The 16,966-nt window shown below is 40.1% G+C and overlaps 2 protein-coding genes and 1 long non-coding RNA gene across 4 annotated transcripts; 1 reads left to right on the forward strand and 2 right to left on the reverse strand.

The window, feature by feature from the left end:
• The first annotated feature begins 654 nt into the window (after nt 1-654).
• Nucleotides 655-13,847, forward strand: tecrb (trans-2,3-enoyl-CoA reductase b). 2 transcript variants are annotated; one of them, XM_053615326.1, is made up of 12 exons: nt 655-911; nt 4,024-4,074; nt 5,396-5,447; nt 6,587-6,631; nt 7,641-7,744; nt 9,222-9,337; nt 10,462-10,567; nt 10,920-10,992; nt 11,285-11,328; nt 11,741-11,798; nt 11,898-11,986; nt 12,984-13,847. In XM_053615326.1, the coding sequence occupies exons 1-12, from the start codon at nt 897-899 to the stop codon at nt 13,155-13,157; spliced, it is 927 nt and encodes a 308-aa protein (XP_053471301.1). In that variant the 5' UTR covers nt 655-896; the 3' UTR covers nt 13,158-13,847. The 2 variants fall into 2 exon arrangements, with proteins under 2 accessions (XP_053471301.1, XP_053471300.1); XM_053615325.1 differs by lacking the exon at nt 655-911 and having other exon boundaries at nt 3,463-4,074.
• LOC128601903 (uncharacterized) lies at nt 10,050-12,880 on the reverse strand. The gene is made up of 3 exons (XR_008384762.1): nt 12,605-12,880; nt 11,580-11,687; nt 10,050-10,560 (listed from the first exon to the last, which is right to left on the reverse strand). It is a non-coding gene; the product is annotated as an uncharacterized LOC128601903 (long non-coding RNA).
• Nucleotides 13,848-13,997: 150 nt separating the features above from the next.
• ndufb7 (NADH:ubiquinone oxidoreductase subunit B7) lies at nt 13,998-16,935 on the reverse strand. The gene is made up of 3 exons (XM_053615332.1): nt 16,681-16,935; nt 15,185-15,353; nt 13,998-14,193 (listed from the first exon to the last, which is right to left on the reverse strand). The coding sequence occupies exons 1-3, from the start codon at nt 16,793-16,795 to the stop codon at nt 14,109-14,111; spliced, it is 369 nt and encodes a 122-aa protein (XP_053471307.1). The 5' UTR covers nt 16,796-16,935; the 3' UTR covers nt 13,998-14,108.
• Between the last annotated feature and the right edge of the window lie 31 nt (nt 16,936-16,966).

Raw genomic sequence — 16,966 nt, forward strand, 5'->3', positions numbered from 1 at the left:
CTGCACTCCTCACAGACATCAATGAGCCTTGTGCACCCATGATATGTAATAAATGTAAGAGAAATGTACAATGTATATACCCAGACTCTCCATGGATAATATACAATGTATATACAGATATATAAAGATGACCTAGGGAATAAACTATGAACCTACAATTATATAGAGATAATACAGAATATACAGTATAGAGCTGCAGGATGATTACAGGCACTAAAACGTCATTGGCCTAACGGTGTAGTGTTCAGCAGGGTAATGGCTGTGGGGAAGAAGCTGGCACTGAAATGGCTGGTTTGATTTATTTATTTAAAAAAAAAATTATTTACATTTTTAGTAAATTGGCAAAATAAATGTTTTAATGTGTTGAACTTAGTTTTTTTTGGGGGGGGGGGCGGTGGGAGATAACATAACTTCAAAACGACACTCTGTTTTGTTTGTTAATTATTCTAAAGCTTGTTATTAATCACAGTGAGAATGCACTAATGACACTTACCCTTTGTTCCATATCCTGCCCTACTTCCTAATCTCTTCATCAGCAAAGTGCATTCTGGGTATTTTGCACCCTCTAGGGACATCAACCCTAAGCAGTGCTTTGTGCAAAAATTGCGCATCTCCAATATATACATTTTGCTTACACGACTAAAAAAATAACTAAAAAAATGCACTGTATAGTAGGTTAGACAATGTGAGATTTCATTCAGACAGGAGGACGGAGTGGGCGTGTCCCATGCGTTTCTTTGTCCAACGGCTGACCTGTCTATAATCTTGCATAACTTCCGGTTTGAGCAACGACAATCCCGGCGCTCATTGGATCGCGCGATGTTGGTCGAGCACTCTGATTTGGCGTTGAATCTGTCAGTTATATCGGATGACAACGAGTTCAAACTGCAGGCAAAATGAAGCATTACGAGGTAAGATCGTTTCTGCAAATGATCAGACTTTCATCATTTTTTTTGTTTTGTTTTTAAATGATGATAAAGGCGTGTGTTGTTAATAGAGGTATTTTTTTAGTCAAATGTGTAATTTGGTGACGCAGGGCAGACGGTGAAGGACAGATTAGACTCCACTTAATTGATTGGACAATACTCGCACATGAATAAATCGTTATAGAAGATTTATAATGGAAAATCATTGGGTTAATGGAGATGGTGATGGAGATGTTAGCAGTGACTCGTGTGATTCAGCCTCGTTATAATGTAGCATTTAATTGTATTGCTTTGTAACACTCAATGGGCGTTTATGGTATGACAGGTTCATGTATAGCCCACACTAATATTATCATAAAAAGGCATGGTTTTGATTAGTCATTGTAACCTAGTAAACGAGTCTATGGACCACAACAGCTACTGAAGGTTTATATTATGAATTAATGCACCAAGCGACCATGCGGACGCTGTCAGACTCCCGGAAGTTGGGTATTATTTTTTTTTTATACAAAGAACCCAAATAAACTTGTCACATCAAACTAGTTTAACTTGAACCAACTGGTTCATAGACACAATCCCCGTACGACACGCATGAACCAGATATTAGCCATATAAACCATTTAAACGACACGTTTCTGAATGAAATGTGTTTTTTTAGAGACGTTAATCCAAAGTAACCACGTGGTGGAGCCAAAGAATCAAGCATAAATAAGCGAACTGGCAAAACTGGTCTCATTCCAGAAAAAAGGACTTTCACCAACACAAAGATATGTATGGAAAATCCAGCTAGAGAGTAAAATGAAAGAAATATGGGCTGATTTTAATCTAATACGTCCCAATGTGTAGACCAGATTCTCCTGACCTGAGGCTGATTCAATGCAGCAGACGTAGAGAAGTTCACTAATATCTCACCTGGTTTATTATTTTAGAATACCAAATATTGTGATCAAGATTAAAATCAGATTCTTTGCCTATACCTAGTTATGCGATTGTGACGTATTTAAAACCCACCCAATCAGTGGTTCAAATTTAGCCTGTTATTTTATTCTAAACAGATTTGTGTGTGTGTGTGTGTGTGTGTGTATGTGTGTATGTGTGTGTGAGTGAATGCTGCATGCCATATAAATCAAGGGTGGGCATGAATCATCATCAACTCTAATCCAGACCCAGAAATGTGGAGCAGCTGATATCAGACAGGATGATCAGACAACACCATGTTTATTGATTAGATGTTGCAGTGCTAATAAAATTGTGGTAATGATTAACAAGCAATATAACTGTGCAGCACTGTTTAAGAGTTATTATGACAAGCTTAAAGCTGATCCCCTGTCTGCGCACTGTGTGTGTGTGTGTGTGTGTGTGTGTGTGTGTGTGTGTGTGTGTGTGTGTGTGTTTTTCATTGCCAGTAGGCAGGTTATAATTAGCACTGGTTGCATTTATAAGGGGGAGGTGTTAGTGGGAGCAAGGACATTTTTTTACATTACCTCTTGAGGTGTGTGTGTTTGCATAAGCATCAAGCACCATAACTGCTATCATATTTTCACACCTGGTAAACTTATCGTGTCATAGAGGAACAGGTCTTAAGCTTTTTGTGGCCAGGGATCCTGTCAGTGTAAAATCACAAATATCCACAGTGACTGCAGCACGGATTTATTTTATGAATTGAATCGAATCTGAATTATAAAGGAGTTTTATTCAAGAACTTCATACTCTCAGAACCCAAACCTGTGTTAAACTGTACATTAAAAAGTCTATATCATATTAACAGCACTTTAATATCAGTTTTATTAAAATTTAAGTTACAGAAGGGAGAAGCATGTATGGTTCAGGCTTAGCAGTTAACATTTTTGATCTGTTGCTACGGAAAGCAAGGGAGCTATCTGAAAATGAAGCTTTTCTGGGTTGTTTTTCTTCAAGAAAATGGGTCAAAAAAAGTGGTCAGAGCAAATGCAAATAAAATTCACCCAGAAGAACAGTTTATTCACTGAAGGGGAAGGGACACAGGCTGTGAAAAACACGTAGCGTTCTCTTTGTGCCAAGTTTATCTAGGAGAACTTTGACTTTGAGCGTGTGAGTCAATAGAAAAGAAAAGGGCAGGATGAACTGCAGAGTGGACACGGACTGATGTTCGTTTTATAGCAATTACAAAAATAAATAAAAAATCCTACAGTCAGTTGGTCCACAGATTTCTGCAGTTGATCAATTCAGCCAGTTCTCTAAGTGTTTAGTGGATAATTAAGGGTTATTATCTTCCAAAAAGGGTTATACTTGGAAAACGTACTGATAGGTAAACTCTCTGTTTTGGGTACCACACACAACCTTTAAGAGAGGCTTCCACATTTATAAGAGTGTACACGATATATGTTGCGATATTTAGCTTCACTCAGGTTTACTGACGGACATCTAAACAGCCATGCTACATAATTAAAAAAAAATATATAGACCACAATAAAACAAAATGGTTTGGTATTGCAAAGACCAATATTACTATTGTGTAGCCCCATCAGAGAAGTACCAAATATACCAAACAATACTCTTAGAGAAGCATGTTGTCATGTTATCTTTGGTGAAATCGATATATCATATCTTCATATCAACCGGCCCTAGTTTGCAGGGTGTTATTAGCTTCAGGGTGTGTGCTGGGGTTGCTGGAATAAAGTTAGTACCCTAATGAGGTAGGGGGAGAGAAAGACAGGTGGGTGGAGTCAGAGAGATTTCCCCAACTGGCTGGCTATCTTTTTAGAGGGAAAGAAGAGAGGGCAGGGTGGAGGAGGGATGGCATTGGGGGAGAGACAGAGAGGTTTTCCCAGCTCTCCTTTTACAGGGTGTGCGAGAGAGAGGGGATGGCTGCGGGGGAGAGATAGAGGCAGATAGACAGATTTCCTCTGGCAGGGAGATAGAAAACACAAAGAAACAAGACCGAGTATACAGAGAGAGAGAGAGAGAGAGAGAGAGAGAGAGAATGGACACCTTGGCATTAGAGGCCACTCAACCCAAACGGGCTCCGAATGCCTCCACAGTCAGTGGCCTCCCAGGGCCGGTGCCGGGCAAACGCAAGCCCACCAAAAAAGCTAAAAAAGCTGTTGTCTTTTTCGAGGTGGAGATTTTGGATGCCAAGACCAAGGACAAGCTCTGCTTCTTGGACAAGGTAAGAGCAATATTAATGAATAAAATTATTCATAATTATTCAGTTCTGCATTGTTAATTCTGATCCAACGACCTGGCAGCTCGGTGTGTAGCAGTGCATGTTCTCTCGGTTAAATATAACGCAGCTACTTTTGGGGCTCAGCGCTATCTATAGCATGCTAACGTGAGTTTTGAGGAACGACTGGTGCTCTGCATCATGTTGTCGTGTTCCTGTGGACACTGCAGCAGCCGGGAGCCTGGACACTTGTCAGGGTTAATACTGAACGTTTAATAAAGGGTCAAACGTCACAAAGACTGGGAGTCTCCATCTTCACATATGTCATTTAGCCATATGTCAAGTGTACAGTAGAACTTCTGAACACTAACTCCAAACTTCTGAACACTAACTCCAAACTTCCGAACACTAACTCCAAACTTCCGAACACTAACTCCAAACTTCCGAACACTAACTCCAAACTTCTCTACAGTAGCTCCAAACTTCTGAACACTAACTCCAAACTTCTCTACAGTAGCTCCAAACTTCTGAACACTAACTCCAAACTTCTCTACAGTAGCTCCAAACTTCTGAACACTAACTCCAAACTTCTCTACAGTAACTCCAAACTTCTCTACAGTAACTCCAAAGCTTTGAACAGCAACTCTAACCTTTTTTTAACCTTTTCAGAAGTTTCCAAACATCTGAACAGTAATGTCGCAACAGAGACGGTAGTGTACGAGTGCAGCAACAAAAATATGTTCATCAGACTCGACGTACTAGTCTATTTTTGTGACGCAGTGGGATTCTGGGATCAGGTGCTCTTTGTCAGGGATCCCTCCAGGTGAAAGATCATGTATGACACACACCTCTAAGTCCAAAAACGAGCAAATCGTACATGCTAACTCTTTTGTAGTGTGTGTGGAGAATTGTGACACACTTAGTGTCCACTAACAATGCCCAGAATGAATCTCTGTACTGTACGTGTGTGTGTGTGAGTGTTTCAGCTGTGGTACTAACACTTTGGTGTGGCTGTACTGCACAGCTTCTCACACTAGCATGTGTTTATAGTGTACTTGAGCGAATAGGATCCATGTGGGATGGTGTAGATTGCAGCTCCAGTGCCATGACACGGATGTCACACTTTTAGGACATGTGCAGCGCCTGGTGTGTGTGTTGTGTCTAGGAATGTCAGCTGTTCCAAACACCCACTGTCTGGGAACACCAGGGATAGAGGCTAAATATACAGCTAATTTGTCAAACATGTACACATACAGTATACACACACACAGACAGATGGAGTGTGTAGAAAATGGAGTGTTTATTTGTGTGTGTTCGTGATGAACAGGTGGAGCCCAATGCAACCATTGGAGAGATCAAGTCGATGTTCCATAAGAGCCGTGAGTAAACTAACAGACTTTTAGCTAAGTGCTACGGTAATTAAAATAAGAATTTCACTGTTGAGTTCAAATTAAATAACTACTCTGTGATAACTGTTATAGTGTTATACATGATAGTTTTTGTTCGTTTTTTTTTTTACATTTGAATATTACATTTACATAAGTAGGATTTTTAAAAGAATATTTTTCAGTTCTGTGCAGTCGTTGTGCGTTCAAGTCACTTTGGTCAGAGCAAGATGGCAGTGTACCTTCTCTAAATTAACTACAAAAAAATACAGCAAGGTTTTTTTTTTTTTATTCTAGAAAATAAAGAACAGGTGTGTTCTGCTTTTTTATGTTTTTAATCAATTGATGAAGCCTCTGTAAACTTTATCGTTACTGTATATTATATCGTAATTGTAAAATGCTGTCATATTTTGTACAGGCAATTAGCTTGTTTTATAGTAAATAAAAAGCCTTGCTGCATAAACCAAACACATAACCGAACTCAGCTTCTGAGACGAGTAAACATTCAATCTCGACAAATTTACCGTCGACTACAGACGTTGCATCCATCCATTGATTCCACATTGATGTTTTCTTACCGACACGCCCAGCCCAACTCGGACACTCTGAGTTCAAAGAAAATCCAGAGTTTCCCCAGTTGTAAATACGACTTTGCGGTGGCGTTCGGGTGCGTTCGACTCGTAAATACGATCTTTCCGACATGACTTGAACGCACCATTTGTGTACTTTTTTGTACTTCAAACTGTAGCTAGCTTGACAAGATAAGTCTCGATGCAACTAAAAGGCAGAAATTAATCGCTAAGATACGACAATAGCCCATTCATTCTGTATGCATTATGCATTAACCTCATAACTATCGTGTGAATCTAAAGATACAAAACTTTAACACCGAACATGTATTGGCCGATCACTTATAATCGAGGAGATGTGGGAGGTTTGTGTAGATTTGATGGTTTGCTTAGCTAATGCATCATATGTATAAACTACTGGATATCATGTAATAAAAGCGGTTATGCTAAGCAGTGTGTTAAACTAAAGAAATCTAAAAATAAATAAATAAATAGATCAGATGAAGTGTCAGATCAGCTGGTTGATTGATGGACTTTATTATCATGTTTGTGTGTTTGTTACAGACCCACAGTTCTATCCCGCCAGACAGTCCATCCGTCTCGACCCCAGTGAGTACTTTCCTCACAGTTAGTCACAGTTCTTTCCAGATGTTTACCCTTTACGTATTTATCCAATGACCTTTTGGGTATATAATAAATAATCCATGCTAGGGTGGTGTGATATAGCATTTAAGACTTTTGTCTGCCAAATACCAAAAGTGTCAGTGTAATTGAGTAAAGAGCAACACATTGTGTATTTTAACCGCTGATCGTTAGGATTTAATGTTGTGGAACATCCATAAGAAAAGTTAGTTCCTGTTATCGCTGTGTATATTTTCCTTGTGCTATAAACAGTGATTTAAAGCTTTAATTTACGAAAACATAGTACATGTGAAAGTGACGTGAAACTGTTGCTTATTTTCGTATTAAATTTGTCTCCTTAACGTTTCGGTTTGTGATTTGTGGAACCGGGACGCCAGTGTTGGGTGAAAAACGAACTACGTGTGTATTCAGATTGAACATATTTCCAATCAGAGTCGGATACAGTCGAGAAACTACACACGCATCTGATTGCTGTTACTTTTTATGGATCGTTAATCACAGGCTGTCCATTTGCAGGAGTCAGTTCCTGAAGGGAGAGATGTGTGGGGGAACAAAAAAAAAATCAGACTTTCATTACTACATGTAAAGAGGCTCTTTATGATTATGATTATTCCTCATTCTGGAAGCGAGAGAAGTCATTAAGTTTCACGTTCCTCGTTCGGCTTTGTACTTTTTATTAAAGCACTACAAAATTATTCTACGCTCAGTTCTGTAGAAATGAAAAAGCGGTACTGTTAAACGACAAGTCGTTCGGAAGATTACATTACTGATTACACGAGTGGTGAGTGCTGCTGATTGGCTTATTTTATTTGATCTGACAAAAGCGGAAAATAGTCAACTATTTATTACAACGGCGTATTAGACAATGTATCAATAGACACAATCACACTAGGTTTTGAGGTGCAGATTGTGCTCGAGTGTGTGTGTGAGAGAGAGAGATATGGTGTACTGATGCATTGTGGAATTGTTGATGCAGAAGGAAAATCTCTGAAGGATGAAGACGTGCTGCAGCACTTGCCTGTGGGAACCACGGCAACCTTCTACTTCAGAGACCTGGGAGCCCAAATCAGCTGGGTCACGGTAATACACACACACACACACACACACACACACACACACACACACACACACACACACACACAGTCTCACCTTACACATTTCCATACACACACACTCTCATAAGGCAGATGTGTATAATTCTTCCAGAGACTCTGCTAATTTTATTTTCGCCCTAAATGTCACAAAGAGCCACCTACTTTTACAGGACGAGACGGTTTGATTGACACAGTACACGACCGATTCTGTTTACTCACAGATGACCGTTGCAAACCGAACACTCTGACCTCTTTTGGAGTGAACTTTATTCACTTTCCTCACTACATCTTGGTCTGGAAAGTTCACTGGGTCACAGTGTTTGCGTTCTACCAATGTGCAGAGAAGAAACCACACCACAAACTTCAAGATTCTGACATTTGTGACCAACCAAGTGTAGATTACACACACACACACACACACACACACACACACACACACATTTATTCACACACTTGATGGTCCATAGCTGGGAGAGTGTGAGGATTAGGTGGTGCTGTACTCAGGGTGTTTATTAATAACTGTTCAACACAGCTACGATAACGCACTGACAGACACCCTGGCTCTTACGTGTGTGTGTGTGTGTGTGTGTGCGTGTGTGTGTGCGTGTGTGTGTGTATAGTGATTATTACTGACACGCTCACACAACAGCACGCTATTTAAATGTCCTGATTTCACTGAGTGACTGATGTCCACGGGTCAGTAAAGGCGGAGCTTAAGTTACATCTCGCACATACTTTAGAGTCAAGTCCAAAAGTTTGCGCAGTTTTGTGTTGATTTTGTTTTGGATTGTTGCCTTGTTAAGTGATTCACCCATATTTACCTTTTTTTTTTTAATGAACTTTTTTAATTAAACTTCTTGGAATTCTGTATGTCCCCCCCCCCTTTTTTTTTCTTACACTACAATATTCTACAATTAAATTTTTTATTTCTTTCCTAAACATGCTGGATGCAAACTCCACTTTTGCACTCAGCTGTATTAGCCTCTTTATTATTATTATTATTATTATTATTATTATTATTATTTCTTCAGTGAAAAATCAATGAAATGGTTTAGCTGGCTGATTTAGCTAGCTAGCTACATAACATAACCTTATTCAGATATCTAGTTAGTTAAGCTGAATTGAAACATGAAACTGTCCTGTGAGTCATATCTGAGGTTCAGTTGTTAGTTAAACATTAAACTGTGTAATTATTAGCAGTAGGCACGTACACTATCTGGCTAGCTAGCTAATGTTAGGTGAAATATTATGGTGCTGTCGCGTGATTGGTTGATCAAATTGAACATAAGCTCCGCCCTTGTTAATTCGGGGCTAAAAAAAACTTAAATGTTGTATTAATATATTGAAAAGTATTACTATATATCTGTATGGACAACAGTGCAAATACAAATTAGTACTGTAACGTATCGTCTCCCCACAGAATGCTGTTTCCACAACTGTGTCTGTTTTTCTTTATTTCTCAGGTGTTTTTGACAGAATACGCCGGCCCACTGATCATCTACCTGATGTTTTATTTCCGTGTGCCGTTTATTTACCAGCCCAAATACGACTTCACCACGAGCAAGCACTGGGTTGTACAGTGAGTTACACTTTACAAACATTCTCATTCTCAAACTAGGGGCTTACAAACCTTTCTTACTGAAGACAGGTTATTAAAAAAAATTAGAGTCCAAGTCCGCAGACTTTTTAAATAATAAAAACGCAGATATAATTTGCAGGGATCCTCGATTTTCACCGTTGTATTTAACTGAGCAGCTTCATGGGCAGGTTTTAAACTGTTTTATCTGTCTGCTTGATTGAACACTACTGCGTAAAGACTACAGAGGTCCCTCACTGGTTATACTCCCAAAGGCCAAACTCGGCATTGAGTTTGTGATGTCACTCTCCACAGTAGTGGTTAATGACGCGTATGAAAGTAGACACTCATGGTTTTAAGAATTCGCAGTTTTCATATTTTTGTTTGTTTGTTTTAAACCTAGCCTACTCACACTGCTCACCAGCAGCTAAACATAGCCACGATACTCTACACACAGAAACCCAACAGCGTCTTGATTTAATCTCATAACAGACTTGCAATAAAACAATTCATTAGTTTATACTGATTGAAAATGTCCGATGAGTCAATTCCCATTCCACTGGCAGAATGGAGTGGCATTGTACTGCCAGAGAGGGTTTTTATATATATAATATAATATTATATATAAAAACCTATTCCCTTACTATTTTCCACTTCTTTGCATTTCATATCTGCAATTCTAAGTCTGTAGAATTAACCTCATTGTAGCTGGAGATAAAATAAAGTGAAACAATACACAATACTGCTGGTTAAGACTATTTTTCCTCACACATTAGGAATTTTGCTAATAAAATGATAAATAAACAAACAAGAAGTTTGTTTTGTAAATGGTTGATACTGAACTGTTACTTTTCAAAATGAGGAGCTCCTATTTATTTATTTATTTATTTATTTATTTATTTATTTGATGGCGACACCTTGTGTTCAAACCAGGGACTTATCATTCTAAACTTTTTTAAGTCTTCAGTTTAGATTTTTACTGATACAGAGACATACCTTGTGTGTGTGTGTGTGTGTGTGTGTGTGTGTGTGTGTGTGTGTGTGTGTGTGTACTCAACTATCCATCACTGTAATGAAATTTTAAAAGCTAAAGGGCTGATGGGTAATGCAGTTCTCCTGTGCTGTAGCTTGGCTTGTATGTGCCACTCCTTCCACTACGTCAAGAGACTCCTAGAGACACTGTTCGTCCACCGCTTTTCTCACGGGATGATGCCTCTACGCAATATCTTTAAGGTGAACACACACACATACACCACCATTGTTAAAAAAAAAAAAAAACCCAAACAGTTTATTAACATTACTTAAGCTAGTCAGTTACCGACACACAGCACTGTTCTACTGTTATCCAGCTAGTTGGTTAGCTTATTGGCATTATAAGTTACCTTTCTAATTTCACTTGCTGAATGCCACCATGATTAATATCAAGCCAGCTAACACTAGGCAAACTTTTCTCTACCTGACATTAGCTAAAAGCAGTATTTTATGCTAGGTAGTTTAAAGAACAGCTGCTTGCGTGGGGATTATTACATTTGAAATTGACAAACCAAGTGTTTGTTTTTTTTTTTTCCCTTTTCTTTTCTTCCAGAACTGTACATACTACTGGGGATTCGCAGCGTGGATGGCTTACTACATCAACCACCCGTTATACACACCACCTAGTGAGTACATGCTTACACACACACACACACACACACACACACACACACACACTGATAACCTGCAGCACACTTTACATACTGAACACAAATTGTTTCCAAACCAAAATCCTATTATTTGGGTTTCCAACTGTGATGCATTATTATTTTTCCTTCTGGTTCAGACAGAAAGCTCGTGGGTTGAAGTAGGGTCGCCCACTGAAAATGTCAAAAGTTCCAAAAAATTCCAGGCCCAGTTTTAGTTTGTGTTCTTTCTCGTTCTGATATTTGATCTGATATCGTGTTGGTGTTTCAGCCTACGGAGAGCAGCAGGTGAAAGTGGCCCTCATTATTTTCCTGGTAAGTGAAGTCTTGCTTTGCACCACTAGGCCAAGGTAACGTGCTAAATAACACGATGACGGGATTTCTGAGAAGAGTTTAATCTGTTCATAAACGGTCATAGTTTTCAAAGCTAATAATCACCTAGCTATTGAACATGAGCTAACCTGACCAGAAGATTCTTATACTCGTGTCCATTCATGTTAATAATCTTAGCCAGCTAGGTAAACACGAGACATATACAACACAAGAAAATATAAGAGCATACCCACCTCTTGGGCACGATTGGAAGACGTGTATGGTACACCGATAACAAACTAAGCCTGTTTGTAAATGGCAATGTGGTCTGTGTTGGATGTAGTCTGAACACCATCTTGATACTAGACAGTTAAAAAAAAAATATATATATATATAACACTTTCTGTTTCTGCAGTTCTGCCAGATCGGAAACTTCTCAATCCATATCGCACTGAGAAATCTACGACCACCAGGCAAGGCTTCGTTCCTTCACGTGTACACATCCAATACATGAGATAACTTTTGTGTTCTCTTCGGGCATTTTCTTCTAAACAAACCCTCTCGTTTCTCAGGATCTAAAACTAGGAAGATCCCGTATCCGACTAAAAACCCCTTCACCTGGATCTTTCTGCTTGTGTCCTGCCCTAACTACACATACGAGGTCAGTCCAGTGTCTCTCTCTCTCTCATGCTAATTTGGTCTCGTATTAAATACAGCACGCATGCAGTAAATGTGCATATGGAAGAAATGACCACTGTAAATCACCAAGCGTTTCAGAGCGGGAACGCAGATCAGTGTTCGGTTCTAAAACTGAGATTGTTATTAAAAGATTTAAAAAACGGAAGAAATTCGATCCTACTACAAATGAACTGCTTTATTACATCAACGCTAAAAGGCATGAGCTACATTTACACGCAGCTTGATGAATAAGGAGTAAAAGACTCAGTGTGGTGCTGTTACAGGAAAATAATCAACAGGGTGGTGTGATGAAGTGGAGTTAACATCCTGGAGTCGATTTACCTTCCTATAATGGCACGACATGAAGCATTCTATTCCTCTTATACCGCGGCAATTTGCTAACCATTACATTTTATTTATTTATTAAGTTTTTTAAAAATCCATATATAGTTTCGTTTAATGTCCTCTAAACATGTCAGTTCCTGTTCTAATTTGCATTACAGCAGCTATAACGAGTCATTCCCTCACCAGCACCTCTCTTTCTCTCTTGATTGAAACAACTCAAGTCATGAAGACGTCTGAAAAATGCTTACAGCTTTACCTCTGACTGTTGCAAAGCGCTGACACTGGAGACTCCTTCCGTAAACGTTACATAGACGTCTCTTGACACAAAACTTCACCAACCAAAGCAACGATTATAAATAAGAATTCGCCTCTTAACGTGTCTATGAGATGCAGCTTGTTCACCGTACAACTCCCTGCGTATGTTGTTACCATGGAAACGATAACGTATCAGAACTCCTTGATATAAACCGTGATTGTCAGACACATACCGCAAACACTCGTTTGACACATTTCTACGCCGTAGAGCTCGTATTACGTAAGATGAATTGAATTTAGTAATGCAGTTTGTTAGATATGACCACATCCTGATGTGTGTGTGTGTGTGTGTGTGTGTGTGTGTGTGTGTGTGCGCGCAGTTGGGCTCGTGGCTGGGCTTCACCCTGATGACTCAGTGCCTGCCGGTGGCCTTCTTCACCCTAGTGGGCTTCATCCAGATGACTGTGTGGGCGAAAGGGAAACACCGCAGCTACCTGAAGGAATTCCGTGACTACCCACCTCTGCGTTCCCCCATCCTGCCGTTCATCCTGTAGACCTGGCCTGCTCACAAACCACACCCCCTACCTGACATCACCCCGTCGGAACCAATCACCTTCAAAAGACCGTGTGTCCTTCCTGGTTCTCAGCACACCATCTCACGATACCTAAACCTTTCACCAGAGGCTGTTTTCACAGCACTGAAGATTTTATTAGCTTGATTATAAATGATTAAACCTGTCCAGGGGTGTGTGTGTGTGTGTGTGTGTGTGTGTGTGTGTGTGTGTGTGTGTGTGTGCGCGCGCGCGTGTGTGTGAGAGAGAGAGGGACTAGTCAAAGGGCTGATGGTGAGATTCTGGACTTGACCATGCTGTAGCTTCTGGATCACTTACATGACCGTAATCTACGGTTCCTAAACCACTGTTGTGTTTAATACTGTAAACTAACATGTGTCCCCCCGCCCCCTCCCTCCAGATCAAATTAGTAATGCAGTGTTTACAGATACGTGTAATAGTCTAATGGAGCGGAGTAAAATGGGAAACGTTTTACATCATGGCACAGGTTTTGAATAGCCGACGCTCTTGGTGAATTCATGTTGATTGTTTACCGTTACTAATGTTTACATTCGAAATACAAAGTTATACAAGTCTGCTTTGGTGTTTGTGTAATGTTTAAGCTGGAGGGATTTAGATAATAAATACAGAAACAATGTTTAAAAATAAATAAATAAATAAATTCAGAATGTCTACTTGTTGATCAGACCAGACAAGTCTGGTGTCTTTAGTTTCATACTGGAGCTACAACGGTGTACGCCGGTTCGTTTCCTTTCTTGGCACTTAGTTTGGAGTCGGACTATATATGTTTAAAATAATAAACACTGAACCGGACACACGAAGTGCAAGCAGGATAAAGGTGCTCTTTATTGTCGAGAGCAGTTTGGTATTTACAGAGGGAGACGCCATGAACAAGAGGACAGTGGGGAGGATGGGTGAGGTGAAGAGGGACGACTATGCCGCCGCCTGCGCTTCCATCCTCTTCTTCCTCAGGTTCAGCCGTCTCTCTCGCTCGTACTCCTTCATCCGCATCACGTAACTGCATACGGAGAGGAAAAGAAAAATAGGAGAAAATGCATAAGCGGAGATAAAGATGAAGGGATTTAAAATAAAAATGACCTACAGGTTACATCGATGCCTAGAGCTGGACTATAAGTGGAATTTTCACCAATATATTTATAGAATTTGGCAGGTTTAAGAGAAACGCTCTGTAGACTCCATCATGCTAGTACACACAAGTCAGGGTCTAAGAATACCGTCGGGTTAAAGCCCTGACGTTCGTACAGCAAGAAGAGCAGACGTCCACGCGAAATATGCAGGAAGCACGAGGTTAGACTTTTTAAAATCAGTTTCGTTTTGGGTTGGAAAAGGGAACGATCATGTATTCGGCTCCTTTTGTCCAACAAAACAAACAGAAGAGGCACGACTCTGCAGTAGGGAGATGTCAAAGGTCGGACGAAAAAGGAGTTTTCCTGCTAAATCTATCCAGAAATTTAGTTCTTCTAGCAACGAGGCAAGCCACCGTGTGATATACGGGCCAATCGCATACAAGGAGAGATCTCTGAGGGAAACTCACACGGAAACCGTTACTGATTTTCTACTACGCCATCACGATCGAAATATCACGTACCTTCAGCATTACATTTCTCAGTTAAGAACCCTATGAAACTGCCATTAGATAATCATTAAAACTAATCAGTCATGACGTAGTGCTTTGGCCAGTTCACCCACCTGCTGAGAGGTTTTATGTCCTGCTGTTATAGTCAAACTTGTATTATTTTCCTTTTATAATTCATTCCTTCACAAGCATCTCTCTTTTTTCTTTTTTTTTTTAAGTTAATAAAACACGTTACCAAAAAACCACAAAGTGTAAACTTTCACACACTGGAAATCTGTTATAGAGCTCTAAACAACACCTTCCGACCAATCAGATTTGAGAATCCGGAGGCACCTTGGTATCAAGGGATTTCTAAGCAACAGCCACTGAACATTGCACAGGAGAAATAAAGAGTGTAAAGTGAAGAGCTTACTCCTGGTGTTCGCAGTAATCCCAGTCGTGTCTCTCGTGCTTGCAGGCCAGGAAGTTGGGGAAGTTGTCTCTCTTACACTTCATCAGCTTGATCAAGTAGTGAGCGCAGTAATCACGCTGCTCCAGCGGCAACATCGCCATGTTCATGTGCTCCTGTGTGGCCACAGGCTCTAAAAAAAAAATCACAACACACATCTCGGATTATATACAACAGCCACACCAATTTAGGTCCTGTGTGTGTGTGTGTGTGTGATGGTCAGCACTGTTTCTCTGCTCCAACATACTAAACACACATGTGCACTATTCAGCCATAATATTAAAACCATCTGTCTAATATCGTGTAGGTCTGACAGCTCTGACCCGTCGAGGTATGGACTGTGGTATCTGGCACCCAGATGTTGGAAGCAGATCCTTTAAGTCCTGTAAGTTGCGAAGGTGGGGCCTCCGTGGATCGGACTTGTTTGTCCGGTACATCCTACGGATGCTCGATCAGATTGAGATCCGGGGAATTTGGAGGCCGAGTCGACACCTTGAACTTGGTCATGTTCCTCATGGGGGGGGGGGGGGGGTGTTGTTAGGGGTGTCTGAATTACAGACCTGAATTATAAAGCTTGAGATTGAAATCACATGCACTCTATAGTGCACCGTTTTTGGATGTTTTGCCATTTTGTAAGTGGAGAACATTTAGCGTACTAATGCAATCCCACAATGCACTGCAAAAAGTGTTAGAGACATGTCCTTATAAGAAGTGCACACTTCACATATACACTAGAAGATCAAAAAAAAAAAAGAACAGTGACACTTTTTCCCACTGATCTGTCCAGTTTAGATGAGTGTAGCCTCATCAATAAGGTGTTTCAGCCTGCAGACCCTCCACTCACAGGATGTTTTTATTGTTATTCACAACATTCTGTGTAAACTCCAGAGACTGTTGTGTGTGAAAATCTCTAGAGAGCGGTCTCTAGAGGCGAAATGAAAAACATCACAGACTAATTTTGTTGTGTTATTCGAAGTGTTTTTTATTCGTCTATTTTTATTTGTAATTTGGAGTGTTACTTTTGGGTAAACATGTATAACTTTTATTTACTTCAATATTTATTAATAGCTCATATATTAATATTTATATATGCATTTCATTTAAAAAGTACAGTACATTTTCACGGTACAGTCAGTACTGCTTATTTTTGTACTAAAAGTTCAGCAATATTTTACTTTGAGTGTTGTGTTTTCATTCAGCATCAGTTTTAAAAACTATGGGTTGATGAATCGGTTACCGGTAAAATCCACTATCCTTCGACCTTTACAAGGTATATAGAGGACTGACAATAAAAACCCACTTGACTAGTGGAAAACAGCGATGGTCAGGGGTGCACATACTTTTGGTCATAGTGTGCAGGTAACTAACATGAGCTGTGTCCCAAATGGCTGATTTGCTGTGGTTGTTATATTTCTATAACGATGCAATTATTTTGTTGTTGTTGTTTATCTCAAACACACCTCTCTCTTTCCTCTCCTCGGTGAAGCCGAACTGCGGGTCGTGTTGAAACGGGCCTTTCGGGTTCGGCGCCGCGTCCCGCTCCGTGATGTAGCTCCGCACCAAATGAGACCCCATTCCACCCTCTAAACCAGAACCATACGCCTGATCAAACTTCAAACTATAAAGACCGTTCCTTTATAAAGAAAACAGAGTCCCACTCGGTCACCTCCAGAACCGCTCGTCTGCTTATTTCCGGTTTGCGCAGGAAACAAGCAGGTCGGCTGGCACGACGTGTAACACATTCCG

The sequence above is a fragment of the Ictalurus furcatus genome, chromosome 26, assembly GCF_023375685.1.
Source record: "Ictalurus furcatus strain D&B chromosome 26, Billie_1.0, whole genome shotgun sequence".
In the NCBI taxonomy this organism is placed as follows: domain Eukaryota; kingdom Metazoa; phylum Chordata; class Actinopteri; order Siluriformes; family Ictaluridae; genus Ictalurus; species Ictalurus furcatus.

Bases quoted from the DNA above. Each gene is read 5' to 3' on its own strand.
- tecrb (XM_053615325.1), top strand. From the start codon at position 3,889: ATGGACACCTTGGCATTAGAGGCCACTCAACCCAAACGGGCTCCGAAT. The intron at 10,993-11,284 runs GTGAGTACATGC...TTGGTGTTTCAG, and splicing joins CCCGTTATACACACCACCTA to CCTACGGAGAGCAGCAGGTG. The intron at 11,987-12,983 runs GTCAGTCCAGTG...GTGTGCGCGCAG, and splicing joins GCCCTAACTACACATACGAG to TTGGGCTCGTGGCTGGGCTT.
- ndufb7 (XM_053615332.1), bottom strand. From the start codon at position 16,795: ATGGGGTCTCATTTGGTGCGGAGCTACATCACGGAGCGGGACGCGGCG. The intron at 15,354-16,680 runs GTGTGTTTGAGA...TTTTTTTTTTAG, and splicing joins CGAGGAGAGGAAAGAGAGAG to AGCCTGTGGCCACACAGGAG. The intron at 14,194-15,184 runs GTAAGCTCTTCA...CTCCGTATGCAG, and splicing joins GATTACTGCGAACACCAGGA to TTACGTGATGCGGATGAAGG.